Below are 23,178 nucleotides of genomic sequence, written 5' to 3' on the forward strand. Positions count from 1 at the left end.
GTAAAAGCCGTTTCTAGCCTTATCTTATTACTGGATATACGTCCGTCTTTCTTAATCATAGACGGCGTATCACAGTAGTTGCTTGGCAGGCATCGGCTATAGATAAAAGCCGCTTCTGCTCTGATCTATTTGCTGTGTACGCGTTCGTCTGTTCTAATCCTAGACGGCGTCTTATAGCAGGTGCCGGGCAAGTATCAGCTTAGGTGCATAGACCTAGATGCCGGGTTTGTACGCTGTGACACCTGCGGTCCTGGCTGTTTGAAGAGGATACAACACAATTCACATTCAATACATTGATTAATTCATTATTTAAGACGGAGACATGGACTGCCGTGATGCCGACGCGCGTTTCACGGGTAACAGTTTTATCAAGGGCAGCTCACAATTCACTCTACCATTCAATACATAAAGTGGAGTATTTTTGCCAGGCATTTAGGAGTCTGTTGAGTAAGGAACACCATTTGTATATGTTAATAAGCACAATACTGAGCAATGAGCTATCACTTGTAGTGATATAAAGCCGATAATTTCAGAGAATATATTCTTGGCTATGTGCTTAGAAAAATAAAGTACTATAACAAGACCAATGGAAACATTGTGCCTAATTGAAAACATCAATTGATACTGTGCTCCCAGTGGAAGTAGCATTTAAGCTACACACAAATAAAGTAACAGATTGAACAAATTGTAGCAATCTGTAGAGTAGAGATATTGCACGTATCGGAATACATTTCAAAACGTTTCTATACCAATGGATGTGTAATAATTACCTTACATCAAATTTCCTGATGATATAACTCTAATCCCAAGACATAATATATAATACTCCACAGAAATTCTAATTAAAAAGACAAAAGGACACCGTTGTTTTTATTTGACACACAATTGTATGTTTATTTGTATACAATATTCTCATATTTCACAAATATGACAGTTTTTAATAATAAATAATAAAGGATTGTAATTTTAATACAAATATTTCTTCAAATTACCTCTGTGCGCCAACAAAAAAGACACTCTTTTCTGTCCTTTCTATTTCGTACATCTTGAAGATGTTAGAGGGGGTTTCTGGGATTCAGACCCCCATGTGCAATACTGCATTTCTCTAATAACACAGTCTGACAATTTCCTCTCTGAGGATTTGCTATAGCTCCGCCTTAGGGGGGGTATTCAATCTCCCGCCACTATTCCTGATGGTGGAAATAGCGGCGGGGCCCTATTCAATGCTGCAGCATTGAACAGGGATCTTGGCATAACGGGCCTGACTTCAAAAGTCCACGGCACGTTCTGCCGGGAATTAATGAGCTCCCAGGCGCAGCTCGATGATTTCTGTCTGCATCTCACCCCTTTTCGGCGCTCGGCAGGCAGGACATTGAATCCCGTCTGCCGATTCAGTGTTGAGCTGGCCGAGAACAGGACAGGGTCACGGCTGTCAGGCCAGCCCGACAGTCGCGACCCTGCATTGCATACCCCCCTCAGTCTGTTATTTAAAGGAACATGTGCACGACTATAAAATAAACCAAATTTTTCCCACTGCTAATAACAGACAATAACAGTTAGTTCTGCCCTATGTGTTGTGTATTTGTAGGTAGGTGATAGGTAGGTACAGCAGTGCAAGCATTTGTTTTACATCAAGTTGTGAACGAAGTATAACTATGCAAATGTAATATTTAAATATGTGTAAAAAGACAATTTTTGAACTTTTCATTTACTTGTTATGGAAAAAAAAGCATTGTTTTGTGTATATTTTAGCATTTGTGTTTAAGTAGGCTGCAATACGTTATTTTGGCCTGCAGATGGCAATGTTGCAGTTACTATCTATAGATACAGCAGAATACTTTATTATCATGCAAAGTGTAAGAGAATTATTATTGCCTTTTAACCAAGGCTGATAGGGATTTTTTTGCCCCTTTATTTTCACTGTAAATTTTCCAGGCTCTTTGAATGGGAACAAGGACAATGTCGGAAATTTAAAAAGTCAATCATTTAAAAGGCAAATCCAACCTAATTAAATTAATTGATCTCGGTTATACCCCTTTCAGATTGCACCTAATTACTGGGTTCATGCCGGTTTGTTGCTTGTTCGACCCGGAAATAGGTGCGATCTGAAAGGGCTTATACCGGGTCCAGCAACCGGACATTGCGAACCGGTAAAAAAGCAGGGTTCTTACCGGTTCATTGCCGGGTTACTCTGCAGTGTGAACAGGTTAATCGGGTCGAGCCGGTTCCCGTTCACTCTGATGGAGGAGGCAGTGCTTGGAGTAGCGCCAGCTCCAAGTGCTGCTGCCTCCTCCCCCCGCCCAATGATGTCCCGCCCCTGCATGACATCAGCGAACTGGCAATATTGCCGAATCACTAAAGAAGCCAGAGAGAGTAAAATATATCGCTTCAGGACTGAACCTTTTCAAAGTCCCAGTGGGACCCTGCATTTTGCGATCTAAAAGCGGTATTACTCTCTTCAAGTTGGCTTATCCAGGATACAGTAACACCAGAAATAAGGCTGTAGCGATTAAGCCCACAGAGGTGTTAGCAAGGTATTCTACGTGCACAGATGGTAGGCAGATCATATTCTGTCCAAGGGTTCAGAATCCAGAGTATCCAACAAGAGTGAAAGGGCCCGGACAGAAAGCAGGTTAGGTTTAGCTCAATGGTCATAATCCAAGTTATCCAGCAAGCTGTTTAGGGGTTCAAGCAGCGGCGTAGCTACGTTTTGGGCGCCCCTCCCGCCGTTAGGGGGGGCGCCCCCCGCCGCCCATTCAAACCCCCCCCAATCCCCCGCAGCCTTACCTTTCGCGCTGGTCCCGGTGGCTCCGTTCTTCTGCTGAGGACCACCACAAAATGGCAGCCCCCATACAGCAGACAGTTTCAGAGAACTGTGTGCTATATGGGGCGGCCATTTTGTGGTGGTCCTCAGCAGAAGAACGGAGCTGCCGGGACCAGCGAATAAGGTAAGCCTGCGGGGGATTGGTGGGAGGTGTAACTATAGCACCGCAGCCCCCGGCGCCCCCATATGCACAGCGGTGGCGGGGGCTGCGGTGCTATAGTTACGCCACTGGGTTCAAGCAGGGAAAGCAGGTCCTAACTCAGTCCAGGGATCAACACTCTGAGAGCATTAACAGGGGTTAGGGATCAAGTGTCCAAATATTCACTGAGCATCCGGTGTAAGATGAACATTCCCTATTAGGCCAGTGAAAAAAAAGTGTAGATGCCCCAATTGGCTCTGCTGCACATGCCTCTAAAGTTCCGGGACTTGAGTTCCAGCCACCAGTGGTTCCACTGCGGCTGCTAGACTCGGCAGGGCTCTTCAACATTTCATAATTATATCCTTATATACTGTACATGAGAGGTGTTTATAAGTTTTTGTCTTATTATAATGAGTATTACATTTCATAATCTGTAACCGTCATCATGACTGGGTTAAAAGTTTTTGGAATGTGTTCTAGGTAAATTAAAAAAATGGCAATAAACCATACAGTATCTGTAGTACCACCCGCGGCTGATAGGTGGTGATACAAAGCTTAGTTATTTAAGTGTTTTTATTTTTCTAATATGCAGTGGCTTTCCTTGGTATCTATAACACCTGAAGGAACAGAGGGCCTTATTCTAGTTCACTCTTAGAGGCAAATTCCTTCTCATATGGACAAAACAATGTGCACTGCAGGGGGGCAGGTGTAACAGGTGCAGATAGAATTAGATTTGGGTGAGTTATTTTGTTTCGGTGCAGGGATACTAACTGACTACTCTGCAATATAGATCTCACTTTGAAGGAAAACCCCACCCAAATCTAATTCTATCTACACATGTTACATCTGCCCCACCTGCAGTGCATATGGTTTTGTCCATTTGAGAAGGACAAAAGAATTTGCCTCTAAGAGTGAACTCTTGGCCTCTGGGCCTCTAAGGCCCAGAGTCCATTATGTGTCGATGTTAATACATATATAGTACATATGCTAATTGTATTTTATTGGTTATTTTCTAGGTGGGGCTTTACTATTTACTTGGATAAACAGCAGCTGTAAGTATTCTGTTTACTATTATATTTGTATAAGAAGAACTGGTAATGACTAAAGAGCAACAAAGGAGGGTATCGTTTTCGCCGTGTGGTAAACAGCCAATAACACATAGGATCCGGGGTACGTTCCCAGACCCATGTGTTATGGTCACAAAACCGGTCTGCTTATTGGGGATTATGACTAGCATGCCTCAGACAGACAAAACATAATTCCCAATAAGTGTCAGTAATGGCAGATAAGCACGTCGCATTGGAGATAATAGGATAGCACCGCGCAAATCTATTACCGCTGCTAATAGTATATAGCCCTTAGGTATGTATTATATGCCTCTATGCATTGAATAGATCAGGGATCATATTTCAAAGTGTGAAAAAAAACAACTTTATTTTCTCTTTACATTTTGTTTTCAATTTGGACAGTAATTCACAGTATACCATGACATGGTCAGAAACATAAGAGGTCTTGTTGTAATAGGAAAGGGAAATAGTATCATGCACAGGACAAGACAAACATAGAACAAAATAATTAATGAATAACCAACGTAACCTAAATATGTATCGATAATGTACGATAGTTACTTAATGTTGGAGGTGCCCCCAGGAATCAAGTACTCAGATACTTAGAAGGGGAGATACAGCTAACCTCTAGAGAGTGGGAAGCTGTTCACAGGAGGGATTCCTTGTGGGAGGCACACTTTTCTGTTGTAAGAGATAATGAGTGAGATAAAATGTAGCTTTTAATTCCAATAATTTAAAATAATGGCTCAGAAAAAGAAAATTTTTTTGATTTACACACAATAAACTGTCTATATTAAACAAATTTGATAGACAATAAAAGATTTATGCCACTCGGTGTCAGAATAAATTCATGTCTGAGCAGTGGCAGTTAGTGGTGTTTTTAATTAGTGCATACACTGTTGGTGTATGCCCGGTTTGTGTCCTATCAATAGGACAGCAAATGACACGTCCAGCTAATTGACTAATTGTGATTCAAGTGACAAACATAGCATTGTTAATATAATACATTTGAGTACAGAGAATCACGAGAAATCACAGAGTACCCGTTGGGGGCAATGAATAATTGTGTCGTTGAAAAGCCCTTTTTATTGCGATAATGTGGCACACCAGGTATCCTTATAGAGGTGGGAAAAAGACGAAAGTACAGCGTGTTGAGGTCACCTCTTTCTGCTGCCCACCGTCATCAAAAGAATATATTTGAGAGGACGGAGAGTGAGAGAAGAAGTAGGCACACCGACAGAAAAATAGATGAGTGTTAGGAGGACACTTCTGTATGTAGAGTTAGGTCAGCCCTGATAAAACAACATTGCAGGACTGAAATTCACTACCAGAAAGTCTCTCCAACATAGAATAAGAGAATGGTGATGAATAAAGAATACAAATGTAATTAGGGAGTAAGAAAAAATTAGCCGTAAATAGGTGATATAAGTAATCTGTGGCTTAACAGTATATGGATATTGCTAGTATAACACAGTTAGTTCAACCGAAGAAGGGACAAATTGATACACATTCATAAAGCAATAGCTGTAGTTCAAATAGTAACAAAAAACGTCCTGTTTATACCAGTGGGTAGTCACAGATTAATATATCAATTAATCTATCTCAAACAGTAGTAAATGCTTAATTGGATCAGTAGGTGGTCACAAATTGCCTGCTGTACATATCACACAGTCTCTATGAATAATAGGTTGATAATTATAACCCATTGTTTTTAATTGATGACATATAGTGCTGATATCATGATATAATTGCTATGTTGCACACTCGGGATCAACTAATCAATGGGTAATAACAGACACAAAAGTGCCAGAACAACCTATGAGCGTGGATAGAGATTAGAACTTATAACTGGCTGATGTCAAAAAAAATAATTAAATTGTGGCTAAGTAGGGAAAAAATAGCAAGGCGCAGTGTGTGAGAAGCCAATGTCAGTCACAGCCCTCCCGTCTTCAGCGAGCGGCCGGGGGGTGCGACTGATAAAGCGACACACTGCAGGGAATGAAAAAGGGGAACATGCACGGCGAGCCGGCTGAGCGCGGTGTTAGGTCAGCCCTGATGTTGAAAACAGTGCAGGGCTGAAATGCGCCGCTAACGGGTCCCGCCGTGCACGGAGAAGGAAGCGGGGGGAGAAGAAAAGGATACCTGTCACCCCGTCGGGTATGCTGGATTCGTGTCTGGAGCTGGACAGTCAGTTCCCCATCAGAAAGGGAAGCTGCTATGTCCTTCAGAACGCGTTTCACCACGTGGGCTTGGTCACCTGAAAGCCTAACGTGGTGTGCGCAAGGTCAGGTATTTATGCATGACTAATTAATATAAATTACAGGTGCGAGACCTGGCCGAATGGCTGATGTTGTCTGGGACGGCTCAATTGATTCACATTAGCTGAGTAGCGGCGATATAGTGCGTGATGCTACTATTTGTCTAAAAGGTAGCGGACGTATTTGTAAAAGCAAAATCAGCCTTTATTAATAAAATAATTGAGAAAAAAGGGGGGTATATAGTAATGGAGACACTGGTGCAGTAAATAGAGCATTGTAAATAATAAAAAATTGTTAAGTTAATGTCATAATATATTATACAGCAATGAAGTGTTTGACGAGAGGAGGAAATAATATTGGGGGTGTATGGCAGCAGCGATTAATATTATGCGGCATAAGAGGCAAATGATAAGAATGTAATTGTAAATATGTTGAATAGATTTAAGGGGCGAGAATGAGTGATCCGTGTGTAGTGAGGAAGTGAATGTAGGGTGAGTGAGTGTAATTGGATGTATGATCTGACCCGAAATGTATAAAATATGGGGGGGGGGGGGGGGAAATAGAGTGGATATTTGAAAGAGAATGGGTTTAATCATTTGAGTGACATTAAGAAAGGTGATGCTATATCATTGTGTCCCGTGGGGAAAACAAGGATGGAGATACCAATATTAGGTGTGTTGATATTAGAGATCATATGAGTGGGTGTGGTGGTCTGAATGTAAAAAAATATAAAATAATGTAATAATAAAATAGATGGATTGTAAGGGGGGATGATTCAGGTGCACACAAAATAAAGTGAAAAAATGTGTGAAAAAAATAATAAATAAATGTAAAAAAATGTGGTTGTGCAAAATTTTTTTAATTATATGTAAAGTGGGAAGAAGCAAAATGTGCACAGCAGGATTAGTTGTGTTGTCAAGGTATAGGGAAATTGTAGAGTCAAGGACTTAAAGTGAAAGTGCAAACATAATTGAGATAAATGGCTAGGTATTTGTGTAGGTGACCGCAGTGAAACTGGAAGTATTAAAAAATGAGGACAATGAATAAGTTAATAAAGAAATTAATAAATGATTAGGTGGGTTAAAAGTATAAATGGAAAAACACATTAAGGAATAAAATGTGGTTTGGATATATATGTATTGTTGGAGGTATCAAATCAGCCATGGGGTCTTTGGGTTATTGAGGACTGATTGTTAGTTGGTATTTTATAAAGAACAGTTACACAAAAATGTTATAGTTTATGTGCTCGTTGAGGCCATTGGGGGCAAGGGTACCTAGATAGAAGGTCCACTTGCTCTCCTTTCTGAGAAGTTCCTTCATGATGTCTCCACCACGTATTCCCAGATGTATCTTTTCCAGACAGAACACGCCCATTTTGTGCTGTTGCTTGTTGTCTTGATATCGATGGAAATGTCTCGCCACCGTGGTAATTTGTTTCATGTTCGCGAGGTCTCTGGATGCATTTCTTATGGAGCACCATAAGAAATCTCTCGCGAACATGAAACAAATTACCACGGTGGCGAGACATTTCCATCGATATCAAGACAACAAGCAACAGCACAAAATGGGCGTGTTCTGTCTGGAAAAGATACATCTGGGAATACGTGGTGGAGACATCATGAAGGAACTTCTCAGAAAGGAGAGCAAGTGGACCTTCTATCTAGGTACCCTTGCCCCCAATGGCCTCAACGAGCACATAAACTATAACATTTTTGTGTAACTGTTCTTTATAAAATACCAACTAACAATCAGTCCTCAATAACCCAAAGACCCCATGGCTGATTTGATACCTCCAACAATACATATATATCCAAACCACATTTTATTCCTTAATGTGTTTTTCCATTTATACTTTTAACCCACCTAATCATTTATTAATTTCTTTATTAACTTATTCATTGTCCTCATTTTTTAATACTTCCAGTTTCACTGCGGTCACCTACACAAATACCTAGCCATTTATCTCAATTATGTTTGCACTTTCACTTTAAGTCCTTGACTCTACAATTTCCCTATACCTTGACAACACAACTAATCCTGCTGTGCACATTTTGCTTCTTCCCACTTTACATATAATTAAAAAAATTTTGCACAACCACATTTTTTTACATTTATTTATTATTTTTTTCACACATTTTTTCACTTTATTTTGTGTGCACCTGAATCATCCCCCCTTACAATCCATCTATTTTATTATTACATTATTTTATATTTTTTTACATTCAGACCACCACACCCACTCATATGATCTCTAATATCAACACACCTAATATTGGTATCTCCATCCTTGTTTTCCCCACGGGACACAATGATATAGCATCACCTTTCTTAATGTCACTCAAATGATTAAACCCATTCTCTTTCAAATATCCACTCTATTTCCCCCCCCCCCCCCCCATATTTTATACATTTCGGGTCAGATCATACATCCAATTACACTCACTCACCCTACATTCACTTCCTCACTACACACGGATCACTCATTCTCGCCCCTTAAATCTATTCAACATATTTACAATTACATTCTTATCATTTGCCTCTTATGCCGCATAATATTAATCGCTGCTGCCATACACCCCCAATATTATTTCCTCCTCTCGTCAAACACTTCATTGCTGTATAATATATTATGACATTAACTTAACAATTTTTTATTATTTACAATGCTCTATTTACTGCACCAGTGTCTCCATTACTATATACCCCCCTTTTTTCTCAATTATTTTATTAATAAAGGCTGATTTTGCTTTTACAAATACGTCCGCTACCTTTTAGACAAATAGTAGCATCACGCACTATATCGCCGCTACTCAGCTAATGTGAATCAATTGAGCCGTCCCAGACAACATCAGCCATTCGGCCAGGTCTCGCACCTGTAATTTATATTAATTAGTCATGCATAAATACCTGACCTTGCGCACACCACGTTAGGCTTTCAGGTGACCAAGCCCACGTGGTGAAACGCGTTCTGAAGGACATAGCAGCTTCCCTTTCTGATGGGGAACTGACTGTCCAGCTCCAGACACGAATCCAGCATACCCGACGGGGTGACAGGTATCCTTTTCTTCTCCCCCCGCTTCCTTCTCCGTGCACGGCGGGACCCGTTAGCGGCGCATTTCAGCCCTGCACTGTTTTCAACATCAGGGCTGACCTAACACCGCGCTCAGCCGGCTCGCCGTGCATGTTCCCCTTTTTCATTCCCTGCAGTGTGTCGCTTTATCAGTCGCACCCCCCGGCCGCTCGCTGAAGACGGGAGGGCTGTGACTGACATTGGCTTCTCACACACTGCGCCTTGCTATTTTTTCCCTACTTAGCCACAATTTAATTATTTTTTTTGACATCAGCCAGTTATAAGTTCTAATCTCTATCCACGCTCATAGGTTGTTCTGGCACTTTTGTGTCTGTTATTACCCATTGATTAGTTGATCCCGAGTGTGCAACATAGCAATTATATCATGATATCAGCACTATATGTCATCAATTAAAAACAATGGGTTATAATTATCAACCTATTATTCATAGAGACTGTGTGATATGTACAGCAGGCAATTTGTGACCACCTACTGATCCAATTAAGCATTTACTACTGTTTGAGATAGATTAATTGATATATTAATCTGTGACTACCCACTGGTATAAACAGGACGTTTTTTGTTACTATTTGAACTACAGCTATTGCTTTATGAATGTGTATCAATTTGTCCCTTCTTCGGTTGAACTAACTGTGTTATACTAGCAATATCCATATACTGTTAAGCCACAGATTACTTATATCACCTATTTACGGCTAATTTTTTCTTACTCCCTAATTACATTTGTATTCTTTATTCATCACCATTCTCTTATTCTATGTTGGAGAGACTTTCTGGTAGTGAATTTCAGTCCTGCAATGTTGTTTTATCAGGGCTGACCTAACTCTACATACAGAAGTGTCCTCCTAACACTCATCTATTTTTCTGTCGGTGTGCCTACTTCTTCTCTCACTCTCCGTCCTCTCAAATATATTCTTTTGATGACGGTGGGCAGCAGAAAGAGGTGACCTCAACACGCTGTACTTTCGTCTTTTTCCCACCTCTATAAGGATACCTGGTGTGCCACATTATCGCAATAAAAAGGGCTTTTCAACGACACAATTATTCATTGCCCCCAACGGGTACTCTGTGATTTCTCGTGATTCTCTGTACTCAAATGTATTATATTAACAATGCTATGTTTGTCACTTGAATCACAATTAGTCAATTAGCTGGACGTGTCATTTGCTGTCCTATTGATAGGACACAAACCGGGCATACACCAACAGTGTATGCACTAATTAAAAACACCACTAACTGCCACTGCTCAGACATGAATTTATTCTGACACCGAGTGGCATAAATCTTTTATTGTCTATCAAATTTGTTTAATATAGACAGTTTATTGTGTGTAAATCAAAAAAATTTTCTTTTTCTGAGCCATTATTTTAAATTATTGGAATTAAAAGCTACATTTTATCTCACTCATTATCTCTTACAACAGAAAAGTGTGCCTCCCACAAGGAATCCCTCCTGTGAACAGCTTCCCACTCTCTAGAGGTTAGCTGTATCTCCCCTTCTAAGTGTCTTGTTGTAATACAAATGGAGCGGGAGACATCTTTGCAGGGGATGGCAGAAGAGTCGCCATCCAACATCCCCCGCCAGCCGCCGTAAGGGGACGCGCGCGCACGAGATGCGCGCGCAATCCCTTACAACAGGGGTCCTCCCCGCCTTGCCGCACCCCCCCCCCTAACCCTGTCCGTCTTCCTGAAGCGGAGACGGACAGGGTTACTGTCCCCCCGCCGATGGGAAAATGGGACGCACGTGCGTGTGAGACGCACACACGTCCCAGTCTCTATCGCCGGCGCTCGCCAGTGCAAGGGATCTGGCGAGCGCCGGCCAAAGATGTCTCCCGCTCCATCTGTATAACATAATTAATTTTAACAGTAACCAATAATGGAAAAAAAACATAATGAGCTCATTGCTAATATCTGATGGGTTAAGTTTGGGTTTACGGTGCATTTTCTATTTGCATCCATTTAATAACATGGTACAGTCACCTTATAAAACCTGTGAGCAATGCATGTGGTAACCTATAGCAACACAACAAGGACAAGGAGACCTGCGGTGGACCTATAGGTGAGTATAGTGTGTGTGATTGTAGTATGTAATAAAGTTGTACTTTTAGTTGTTTTTATAACTATTTGTATTGTTGTAGAACTACAAGAACCAGCGACCCTTTAACGTCCCACATGCTGGGCCTTGTGGTTCTCCAAGTCCCTGCATATGGTGCAAGCATGCTGGTAATTGTAGTTCCTCAACAAAGTAGAATAGTTTTTTTCTATTTTTACACTACAATCAGCCTGGTGCCAACGGCCTTGGGGCATCAGGGACAGCCCCGGCTTCAGGCCGAGCAGGGTTAATTATGGAGGGGGGCCCTTCATTGGGGAAGGTCCCCACTCCCCCAGGGACCCTGCCTAGCCTGACTAACCACAGGGTGAATGCTTTGGCTGGGGAACTAATATAATTTGCTGTGGCATTACCATGCCGTCTGTTTGGGTCCGGTGTTGGTTCTCAAAATACGGGGGACCCCTAGTCATTTTGTCCTCCATATTTTGGGAACCAGGACCGGCCCTTGAGCCTGGTGCTGGTTTTAGAAATTCTGGAAAAAACTATTTGGTTTAACCTATGAATTGGCTCTTTGAGGGGTTGGTTACAGCCATGGGGGGGGGGACCCCACTCCATTTTCTTTAATTATTTCTTAAATGTTTTGTTTTTTTACACATTAATGCCTGAACGGATCTGACTGATCCATGAAAGCTTCACCCAAATACGGCTGAAAAATGTGTATTTTCCAGATGTATTTTCAGGTCAATCAGTGGCCGTGTCAGTAAATTAGGATTCACCATTCGAATGAGTGGCGATTCCTATTCTTATTTTTAGTATTCTTCCAATTGTTTATGCTTTCCTATTCCTGATTAGGAATACGAAAAACGAATGGGCTTATATCGGCAATAGTAAATTCTAAAAATACAAATTTATGGCCACATATGGCCAGAACTGGCTACGAATAGGCGTATTCATAGCCATAGTAAATTTCTCCCATTAAGTTTTGATGCAGTTTGTTTGACCATTTTACACATAATTGCTGGTAAAATAGGAGACAAAAAACATTTTACTATCGTAATACAGAATGTTTATTTCAGCAAATCAGCAGAAATATAGTTGGAGCAGGTTTTCCTCATAGCACTGGAGCAGAGTGCTCTGGAGCAGGTACTCCACATAGCACTGGAGCGGGTACTGAACACAGTATTGAGGACATGGATATCGATGTGTGATAGCCAGTGGGGGTTGGCTGTACACTGGTAGCACAATGAGCATTCCGTCCTGATGTTACATACTGTATGGCTCTGCTGTTAGTAATGTAGCATGGCCAAAGTCCTGAATATGTTCATGGGTTTTCTGTCCCAGCATGCAGAGCTTCTCTTAGATATGTCCAGTCGTGATGGAATTTCTTTGGCCATTTTATACATAATTGCTGTCAAGGGAGGAGACAAAAAAAAGACATATTACTATTACAGTACAGAGTATTTGTTTCAGCAAGTGATCAGAAATAGCATTGGTTTATGTAATATATATATATAGTACAGATAGAAACTTTATGTTACAGAGAAATGGTGGCGGGGACATCACCACTATCTGTGTTACCAGGGCCCAGAGAGGTGACCAGTATGGCAGTTATTGGCTATACCTGCTCATGTAGAAATATACACAATGCTGTCTGTACATAATTCAGGTTACTGAACTGTACCCAGGTAATAAAGTTGTCTAGCAGGGTCCCGGAATTGCCCGATAAGCACTGTGTGACATATTGTGATCTGAGGGCAGTATGTGGCATGCGTACTGACGGCAATACAACATGGCACCCATAGCATAGCCCCAATCATTACCGGCATTAGGGGGAGGAGAACACCGCATCTGGGCTAATTCAATAGCCTCTGGCCTAGCTATTAGCAGCGGTAAATGACTGCTGCTAATAGGACACACACACACACCCCCACGTGTACATCTGTCTGACATTGTAAATAACGTACAAACAAGATCCCAGTAATTATTTACATATGTACTAGTAAGGGTTTCATACCTGGAAATCTGGCATGCATGTAAGGACGTTTACCACGAAGACCAATGCCAGTATCCACTCAGCAACAATATTGATGATGTTGGCCTTAAAAGAAAAACCATAAAACAGCAACGCAATAGCCACTGTGATTGCCATTCTTTCCCGCCACAAATATAGGTTGACAAACCCCAATCGGCAAAGGAAAAAAAAAACGGGTGGGGAAACAAAAGGTGACTTGGGGAGGCAGAGTCGGGAAATTCAGAAGAAAAAGAGATAGATGATGTCCGCTAGCCCCTCCCTAACACTCCCACTATTTAAATGAACTACTAGACTCAAGCCTATTAACTGTTTACTGACCTAACTCAATTGTGCAAGGATCACACAATCACGCAGCCTTGAAGTTTACAATCGCAGGACCACAAGTTTTGCCTCACCCACAATCATATTTTATTTCTGCCTTTTAGCAATATACAGATGGGGCTTGTGTCATCTTTGCAGTGCTGGCATTTCTAACGCCAGCCCCGCCAGGGGGCACGCGCCCATGAGACGCTCGCGCGCCCCCTGGCAACGGGTCCCTTCCTCCGGTCCCCGCCGCCGCCCGTCATAACAGGTACCCCTCGCCGCCCGAGCGCCCTCCCTAACCCTGCCCATCTCCCTGAAGCAGAGATGGGCAGGGACACTCGGCGCCCCCGCCGAGAGACTGGGACGCGCGTGCGCGTAAGACGCACGCGCGTCCCAGTTCAGTGTAGCCCCTGTCCGCCGGCGCTTGCCAGCGGGGAGGGTCTGCCTAGCCCCGGCCAAGGATGGCAGGGGCTCCATCTGTACATAGAGGTGGACGATTACGTAAAAGAAACAACAGTGACTTTATGTGTGTGGTAACCCTTAGCAATCATTTTGAAAGTAGCAGTAAACAGTTGGCAGCTAGAATCTGATTGGCAGATATAAAATAGCATAGATTGTACACTGATTGTACTTAGTAGAATATACATTTTCAATTTTGCAGGTACTTATGCTGCACAGCGCAGACAGAGATGTGGGACTGGATTACAAGTATTCTCAAGGCCCAGGTAATAATCCTAACAATATTACCAGTGTTTAAAGTAAAACCCAATGGAATTAAGTATGCATCAATAAATATATATATATATATATATATATATATATATATATATACACACACACACACATACATTATGGGGGGTAATCAATGTTGGGTCACAGCTGTTGGGCTGGCCCGACAGCCGTGACCCTATCCCTGATTCAATGTCCCGCCTGCCGCGGGTCAAGAAGGGGGTGTGGCCACGAGCTGTGGCCGGGAATTGGCGAGCTGCGGCCGGGAGCTTGTCAATTCCCTGCCGTTCTTGGCAGAACAAACCTTGTGGAGTCGGACTCGTTCTGCCGAAATCCGCTGTTCAATGCTGTCGAGGAATACAGCATTGAATAGGGCCCCGCAGCCATCTCCCCCGTCTGGGCTTACGCGCTATTATTATGGATCCCCATGATGTAAGGTGGACAGAAGCAACAGCCCCCATACTGTAGTTGCGTAGCTGAACTTACCAAACTCTGAAGATAGGTTTAGCCTGTTGTAGTCTTTCGGTTACCTCTTGCACAGGACAGCGACGCATGTGCAGTAGCGCAGCTCAGGGTTACCAGGAAGTGGTCATAATATGATCACTTTATTTTTCACTGATCACCAGGACAGGCGCCTATCAGGGTAATGGTACATCTGGGCAAATACAGAATCCTAGTCCCACCCCCTCTTTGCTTGAGACACGCCCCCTCCCTCTATCTCCTCTGCTTGCTGCCCTGGTAGTCCAGATGTTCCACAGTGCGCTACATAATTAATGTTCTAGGGGTGCCCCCTCAATTATCTCATCAAATCTGATTCCATCTCTTGTTTTCCAGCACGATGATCTACGACCTGTGATTTTAAGGCGTCACTCCTCCTCTGATGTGACCAAGCAAAAATTTGGCACCATGCCTTTAGTGCCGATACGTGGGGATGACACCAATTCCACCATGGTCTCTGCCAATCAGACACTGGTGAGTTCCTTTTTAGCCACGGGCTGAGGTTGAAGCAGACAGAACAGCTTTAATTAAATGGTATATACATGGGCTGTCTGTGCTGTGTTCTGTTAGAGGAACCAGGTTAAACTAGAACAGTGCACACAGTCCAATAAGGGCTAACACATCGATTAGAACCGAAAAGCAATGACCTATACTTTGCATTTGCTTGCCTCCAACATAGGACTGCAGCAATTAGAAAGTAATTTCCATATTTATATAAAGTAGTTTATACATCTTTCTAAATGCTGACTCATCGTTGTAGCCACGCCCCTGCTTCTGACGTTACCGGCACTGTAAGGGGTGGGGTTACGATGATGCAATTTAGCATCATCAACCCGACCATTTCACTGAGCGGACAGGTTGGGTGTGTAGAAGTGGGGATGTGAGAGACTTGCTTGTTGTACCAGGGGGCTGGGAGGATCACCCGATTTTTGTGAGCCTCCCGTGTGACCCAGGGGAGTAGGCGTATTTGTAGGCAGTAGTTGTGCTAAATTGTGTTAAAGCAACCAGGGGCGTCTTGAGTAGAAGATGGCTACTGACAGTTTTTGGGATTTGTTGCTGCAGCCGAAGATTATCTGCGTGGTCATCTGAGTAACCGTTAGGTTACATAGGATGTCCGGGATATTCATGCTTCAGGCGGCACTGATCCTGGGCATGTGCAGATCAAACAGCATCAGCAAATGAACTGGACAAAGACCGATGTCATACTCTGAAGGTGGCAGTGTCGGTTTATTTGTGTGAGAAATGTTTCCCTTAGAAAGGACCTTGAGGTGACCTTAGAAGGCTCCACTGTCTGTTCTCTCCGCCACATAGTTTTTGGCCTGTACCTGGGTGGTTTTCTCACCTTGGCACCTTTATTTTAAAATGTCACCCACTTTCCTGTTCCTCTTTCATACGTGATTTCTGTTCCCCAGCGCCGTCTCCACACACGAAGGACTCTGTCAATGTTCTTTGTAAGTATATACATGGCATTATGCGGTACTGCATGTGCTTCTAACATGCTTTGCATGGTGCATGTCCTTTTACTAGGCCACAGGTTCAGTATGTCTGGCACAAATGTCCTTAACTGGTTTCTGTTCCCATTCTGTTATCTGTAACCGCTACTTCTGCAACTATTACAGGTTATAGGCAAAAACACTGAAAACTCACTTCATAGGGTGTCACACCCCCATGGGTAACCAGGTCAGCGGGAATATGCCATGGTGCCGGGTCTCCCGATAACCAGATTAATGCTGGAGGGATTTACCTCCTGACATCTGGTGGATGGGTGCATAGTCTCCCTGCTGGATTTCCCCATAACCAGGTTTATGACGGAGGGATTTAGCACGGTTCCTCCTGATATTTGGTGGATGGGTGCAGAGTCTCCCTGCCTGCTGGATTTTCCCATAGCCAGATTTATGCCAGAGAGATTTACCACTGTTCCTCCTGACATCTGGTGGATGGGTGCAGAGTCTTCCTGCTGGATTTCCCCATAGCCAGGTTTATGCTGGAAGGATTTAGCACGGTTCCTCCTGACATCTGGTGGATGGGTGCAGAGTCTCCCTGCTGGATTTCCCCATAGCCAGATTTATGCCGGAGGGATTTAGCACGGTTCCTCCTGACATCTGGTGGATGGGTGCAGAGTCTCCCTGCTGGATTTCCCCATAACCAGATTTATGCCGGAGGGATTTAGCACGGTTCCTCCTGACATCTGGTGGATGGGTGCAGAGTCTCCCTGCTGGATTTCCCCATAGCCAGGTTTATGCCGGAGGGATTTAGCACGGTTCCTCCTGACATCTGGTGGATGGGTGCAGAGTCTCCCTGCTGGATTTATCCATAGCCAGGTTTATGCCGGAGGGATTTAGCACGGTTTCTCCTGGTGGATGGGTGCAGAGTCTCCCTGCTGGATTTCCCCATAGCCAGGTTTATTCTGGAAGGATTTAGCACGGTTCCTCCTGACATCTGGTGGATGGGTGCAGAGTCTCAAGTGACATCCCAGATTATGCTATAACTATTGGATTGGATTAAGATCTGGGAGTATATTACCTAAAAGCGGTAACAATAAATGTTAAGTAAGCATAGCTTTGTAAAATGATCACTAAAGCCCCAACAATCGTCAGCTTTCGAAAACCCTTATTCAATAACATCCCTGAGAAAGCCATAACAGCAGGGGAATTCCCATGCAATGACTTAGTGACCATGCATGCTCTGCAAACTGGGGGCATAGTTATGCTGGAAGACTTACTCATTTCCAAATAGAGTAGCAATAACTTTTCTTCTAAGGGTAGAATTGCACCCAAACCCTGCCAGGAAAATGCACCCCTTCTTACTTTAGAACCAGCAGAGACCCTACACTGTTCAGAGCAAGGTCTACAGGATGGTTGCGCACATTAACAATGTTGATCATCGAGAACATGTGAAGCAAGCACGATTCATTTGTCCATTCTACCCTGCTATAGAGATCCTGGGGTACAGTATGCACCATTTCCCTTTGCTAGGGAGGTTTTCCCTATAGAGTTGGTCACATCCCCTTAAACAATGTAGACAATATTGATCATGAAACATTAGTAAGTTGAACATTGTGTCAGCTCCTGCCAACCCCAACGCAACCCAACCATCGAGCTTCTTTCAAAGTCATTGAGATCTCATCTTGAAACCACACAAGCTGTAATTATAGGCACACGGGGCAGGTCAGCACTTAGTGTGCCCTTGCTTCTAATATTCTTCTAGGGGGCAGAAGTAGACATTGCAGACAATACATTTCTGTATTATATTTAATATTGAGGCATGTAAGAATTGTTTTTGGCGTTTAAGTACTAACATGAATGCACTGCACTTGGCATGTGCTTGCTAAGTACACAATCACTCTCTGCATGAGTAATGACACTATTGTTCTCCTGTTACAGTTAGAACACTATGCATTGCAATGATCTTATTTTGTTAATGAGAGACCTTCATCTTTTCTAGCCCATGAAGATGCACCAGGACTCCCTGGAGGATCTCCAGGAAAAGCAGGATGACGAACATGAGCCTGTGTACGAGGAAGTTGGAACTTTCCAGAGGGTTCCACCTCCAGAGACTGACTGTTTGCTGTCCACAGAACGACTTCAGCCACCTCCTCCCTTGGACCGGACAAAAAAGCCAGTGCTAAACCAGAAAGAAACAAAGCCCCCAGATTCAGAACCAACGATTCTCCGGGCCCCAGAGAGACCAGAATGGGAGAACTATAATAAGACTCATTCTCTAGACAGAAACCTTAGTGCCCCCAGTGACAGCATTAGAACCACTTTGTCTGATAAAACCGCTTCCCTTGAAAGGCAGGTGGAGCCAAACCGGACTCAGACAAGCCATGCGAGGAGCCAAGGGGCGAAAAGCACCCTGGACCTTAGCGCATTGCCATTGTTCTTTGAGCCGACAGCCACCACAGACCCCAAGATTCCTGTATGGAAGAAGACATCTCCGCTTTCCAATAATATGCAAGATAAACTTCTTCAGGAACTCAACACCATGCTAAGTAAGAAAAATGAACCTGGCTCAGGTGCAGGGCAGCAAGTGACGTGACCAAATAACGTCACATCCTCGTCAATATCCAGGACAACAGTGGTCTGTAATACGGCGACGTGGGGCATTTCCGTACAGTGTGGCCTGAGAAACGGCAACTGCAGCCTGAGCTCACCCGGTCACAATGAACTGACTTCTTAGCTGTGACTTGTGTTATATGTAATCTAAATATATTATTTGTATAAACTGTAATTCATGGTCATCAATGTCCGTAGGCCAGAAACACGATGCAGCAGAACGTTGTTGTATAGAGCCATTGTTGTGCTGGAACTATTTAACTCCCGGAACTATTAATGTATATTTTTGGTATACAGAAAAGGCTGCACGGTGTAGTGTTGTGCGTCCCCCCACCGGTGACATCCCTGGTAGAGTTCCTGTCACCTAATGTAAAATAACACAGCTGCATAAAAAAAAAAAAATTGCAGCAAATGGCCATTTTGCAGATGATCTGAGGGGTTTTAGCACTGGCATGTTCCAAGGCTGGGCACGTGCATTTACTGCCATTACCACATGTAAATGGGACAGTGCTGTATGTGTCATTTTGTATTGCTTGCCTTAAGGATAGCGCTGACACCAGTGTGCATGGACAATGACGGTGGTTATGGGAAGCCAGTGCCATAGGTGCGTACTACAGGTGCATACTTGCAGGGTGATAGCAATTGTGGCCAACTTGCCTGCAGTTCTGTGTTACACCCAAAGTACTTAGCAGTGACGCAATAGCTAGCAGAGGTGAGTGGGTTTTATTAAAACATGTGAATATCATCCATGTGAATTGTTACATTTTACACATTTGCATCCTCAGTTAGAAATGTCCTATAATATTGCTGGTGCACAGTTTCCCACACCTTATTTATTGTGTAACACGCCGGACAGTCAGCATTATGTTTGATCAGATCACAGGGAAATCAGTTTCCCCCCCTTCCCCCTCTCCTCATTGCTTACATACAGGTGGAGGCAGAGTCTACCCTGCCTACACAGGTATAGGCATAGGGGAAATGTACTAAGTTGGGAGTCAAAGGCGTGCACAGCACCTTTTATTTAGGGGTGCATTGTCAAAGGGATATGTTTAGCACCACCTACTGGGTGTATCTATCACTGCCAATCAGGCGTGTCTACCATCATCTCTTGGCACTCGCTGCAATATAAAACTTCTCTCAGCCACACCATTATCTCCTGCCTATTTCAGTTTTAGGGGTATTTTCAATCCCAGGTCACGACTGTTGGGATGTCCCGACAGCCGTGACCCTGTACCTTTCTCTGCCTGCTCGCCGGAAAGTGGGCGTATCCGCAAGATCCGTCAGTTGATCCGCCCATCAGCGCAACAATCCACGGACGTTCTCAGCAGTACAGGCCCGACTGCCTGTTCAAAGCTGTAGGGAAAGACAGCATTGTATAGGCACCCGCCACTATTTCCGAAGGGTTTATACTTCAAACTGATATCTATACTGCAGTGTAAAAATAAAGCAGCCACTATTTAGCCAGGACAGAAACATATTTAGCCAGGACAGAAACAATATAACCCACCCAAATCTAACTCACACTTCTGCACGTGTTACATCTGCCCCACCTGTAGTGCAGCATGGTTTTGGTCATCTGCTAAAAAAAAAGCTTTGTGATCAGGTCTGAATAACCCCCATGGACTTGGCTGGGAAGCACCAACATTGGGAATGCTCAAGCACACTAAGGAGAACATTTACTAAGATGGGAGTTTTATTGAAGGTAGGATGTTGCCCGTAGCAACCAATCGGATTCTACTTACTTATTTAGCGCCTTCTAGAAGATAATAGATAGAATCAAACTGGTTGCTATCTATTATCTTCTACAAGGTTCTAAATAAGTAGACGTTGATTGGTTGCTATGGGCAACATCCCATCTTCAATACAACTTCCTGAATCCAAACAGCTGCACCTAATCAGGGTGAGGTATAATATATTTGACCTATTGTCATTTTTATAGCACTGGAGAAAATGCTGTGGTCCTTATGAATTATCACATGTAACATGTTTTAAATAAATTGTGTTTATTTAAAATGTATATGGCAATCAGAGCGGAACATCTTTTATGACCTTTGCGGCAAGCTACTGATACAGATGGAGCCCCTCTCTTCTTTGCCCGGCTCTCGCCATAGCGCCCCAACTGGCGAGAGCCGGCGGAGAGGGACTCCAGCAGACTGGGGCGCGCAAACGCCTCACGCGCACACGCGTCCCAGTCTCTCGGTGGCTGGACCCTGCCCATCTCTGCTTCAGGGAGACGGGCAGGGTTAGGGGGGGTTCGGGGCGGCGGAGAGCTCCGTTGCATCGGGCCGCGCGAGCGTCTCGCACGCGCACCCTGGCTATGGCTGGCGGGGGCTGCCATGCTCAGGATTAGTGGCAGCAGCTTCAGCACTAGGAAGTGGTTCTTTATCTTTCCCTATTGTATCAGCTGAATTGTTGTCCTCCATAATTTATTTGGAGCGAACAAACATGGGAGGGCACCTGGGTGGAGCTCCCTAATTCAATGGAGCAAACACACAGGGCAGAGAATCAATACAGGAGCACATGGATGCACTGGAACCCCCTTTAATTATATTAAATTTAAATTAAATGGAGCAAACACACAGGACAGGGCACCAATACAGGAGCACACGGGTGCACTGGTACCCCTTTAATTATATTAAATTTAAACTAAATCCGAGTTTATCTTCTCTCTCCCCACTGCCTGGCTCCATGCAATGGGGGGAGCGAGACATGTGACCCTCCAGCAAACCTAGGTAAAAAGTAAACACCCCCCCCCCCCCCTCTCAATGCCACTGGTTACACCACTGACTGCGAGTCCTCCACTTTGCCCTAAAATGAAACCAGCAGCCTGATATTTTGTTACATTCGGCAGTATATCTTGCTGAGGTCTCGTTTGTCAGCAACATTTAATGCTAAGCAGAACTTATTTTCACTACCCGTAAATGGAAACTCATGTGTGCACGAGGTTACGCAAGAATGTATTAGGACTTCTACAATGCAAGGCTATCCATGTACGTTTGCTGGTGATCAAAATAACAGGACAATATGCATTTTTAATCTTAATGCCCCATACACACAGTGGGATTCTGCCTTGCTTCTGATTCCATTTTGCTTATATAGTCAAAATATAATCGAATTTTTAATCGAATGCTTTTTTAGTCGCATTCGATGCAGATGCACGGTCCTGTCAGTGGCGTAACTAGCATTTTTGCGCCCCCCCCCCCGCCAATATCGGCAGCGCCACCCCCCCTCCCTCTAGCCCTCCCACCCACCTTCCCAAGTGAAGTTAAGCACCCCCCTTACCCCTCCGCATGCTGCTGCATTCAGGGGCCCCGCAGCACATATCTTCTCCCGGCTCCGGCTCCTCCTGCAGTTCTATAATGACCATCACAAAATGGCTGCCCCCTAACAGCAGACAGTTTTTAAAGGATGCTAGAGGAGGCCTGCGCCTCCTCTAGCATCCCAAAAAACTGTCTGCTGTACGGGGGCAGCCATTTTCTGATAGTTATTTTTAATTTGAACTGCAGTAGGAGACGGAGCCGGGACAAGATCTGCGCTGCGGCCGGGACCCTGAATGTGGCGGCATGCGGAGGGGTGAGGGGGGGGGTGTAAGTTTACTTGGGTGGGTGGGTGTTAAGGCTAGGTAGTAAGTTGTAACTATAGCCCCGCAGATCGGCGCCCTCAGCGCCTCCCCGCTATATTTACGCCACTGGGTCCTGTGGCATCGAAATCAAAGAGAAAAATATAGGCAAGACTATATAGTACAGATCTGTGCTGCAGGTGGGGCAGATTATGGGTGTGTAGAGAGATTTATTGTAGATATGAAAGGGGTTCGTCCAAGATGAACTATAAATGACAGTGTAAAAATAACACTGCCCACTGCAAAATCAGTCTGTATTTTCCCTACAGTGCTTGATATTAAAGATTCCTTATTACCACAATTTGTGGCAATCTTTATTCGCTGGAATATATCATTCCGGAGTCACAAGGACAGTGTTTTTTGTACCAGGGGGCAGTACAAAGTCACATTACTACCTGCCTATGCAGTCACTTTACTTCCTACCTCTGATACCATGACATACCTCCCAACTTCTTGGGAGCAGGAGGAGGCACAGGGGATGGCGCGCCGGAAAAATTTAGGAGGGGGTGTGGC

The 23,178-nt window shown here is 43.9% G+C and overlaps 1 protein-coding gene across 1 annotated transcript in view; it reads left to right on the forward strand.

Moving 5' to 3' along the window:
* Positions 1–21,792, forward strand: part of ARAP3 (ArfGAP with RhoGAP domain, ankyrin repeat and PH domain 3) — a 123,546-nt gene extending 101,754 nt beyond the window's left edge. The window contains 5 exon segments of the mRNA XM_083181502.1: positions 3,980–4,015; positions 14,426–14,489; positions 15,328–15,465; positions 16,404–16,442; positions 18,436–21,792. Coding sequence (XP_083037628.1) covers positions 3,980–4,015; positions 14,426–14,489; positions 15,328–15,465; positions 16,404–16,442; positions 18,436–19,029 — 871 coding nt within the window. The 3' untranslated portion in view covers positions 19,030–21,792.
* The last annotated feature ends 1,386 nt before the right edge of the window (positions 21,793–23,178 follow it).

Source organism: Crinia signifera, chromosome 4 (genome assembly GCF_055691185.1).
Source record: "Crinia signifera chromosome 4, ASM5569118v1, whole genome shotgun sequence".
Classification (NCBI taxonomy): Eukaryota; Metazoa; Chordata; class Amphibia; order Anura; family Myobatrachidae; genus Crinia; species Crinia signifera.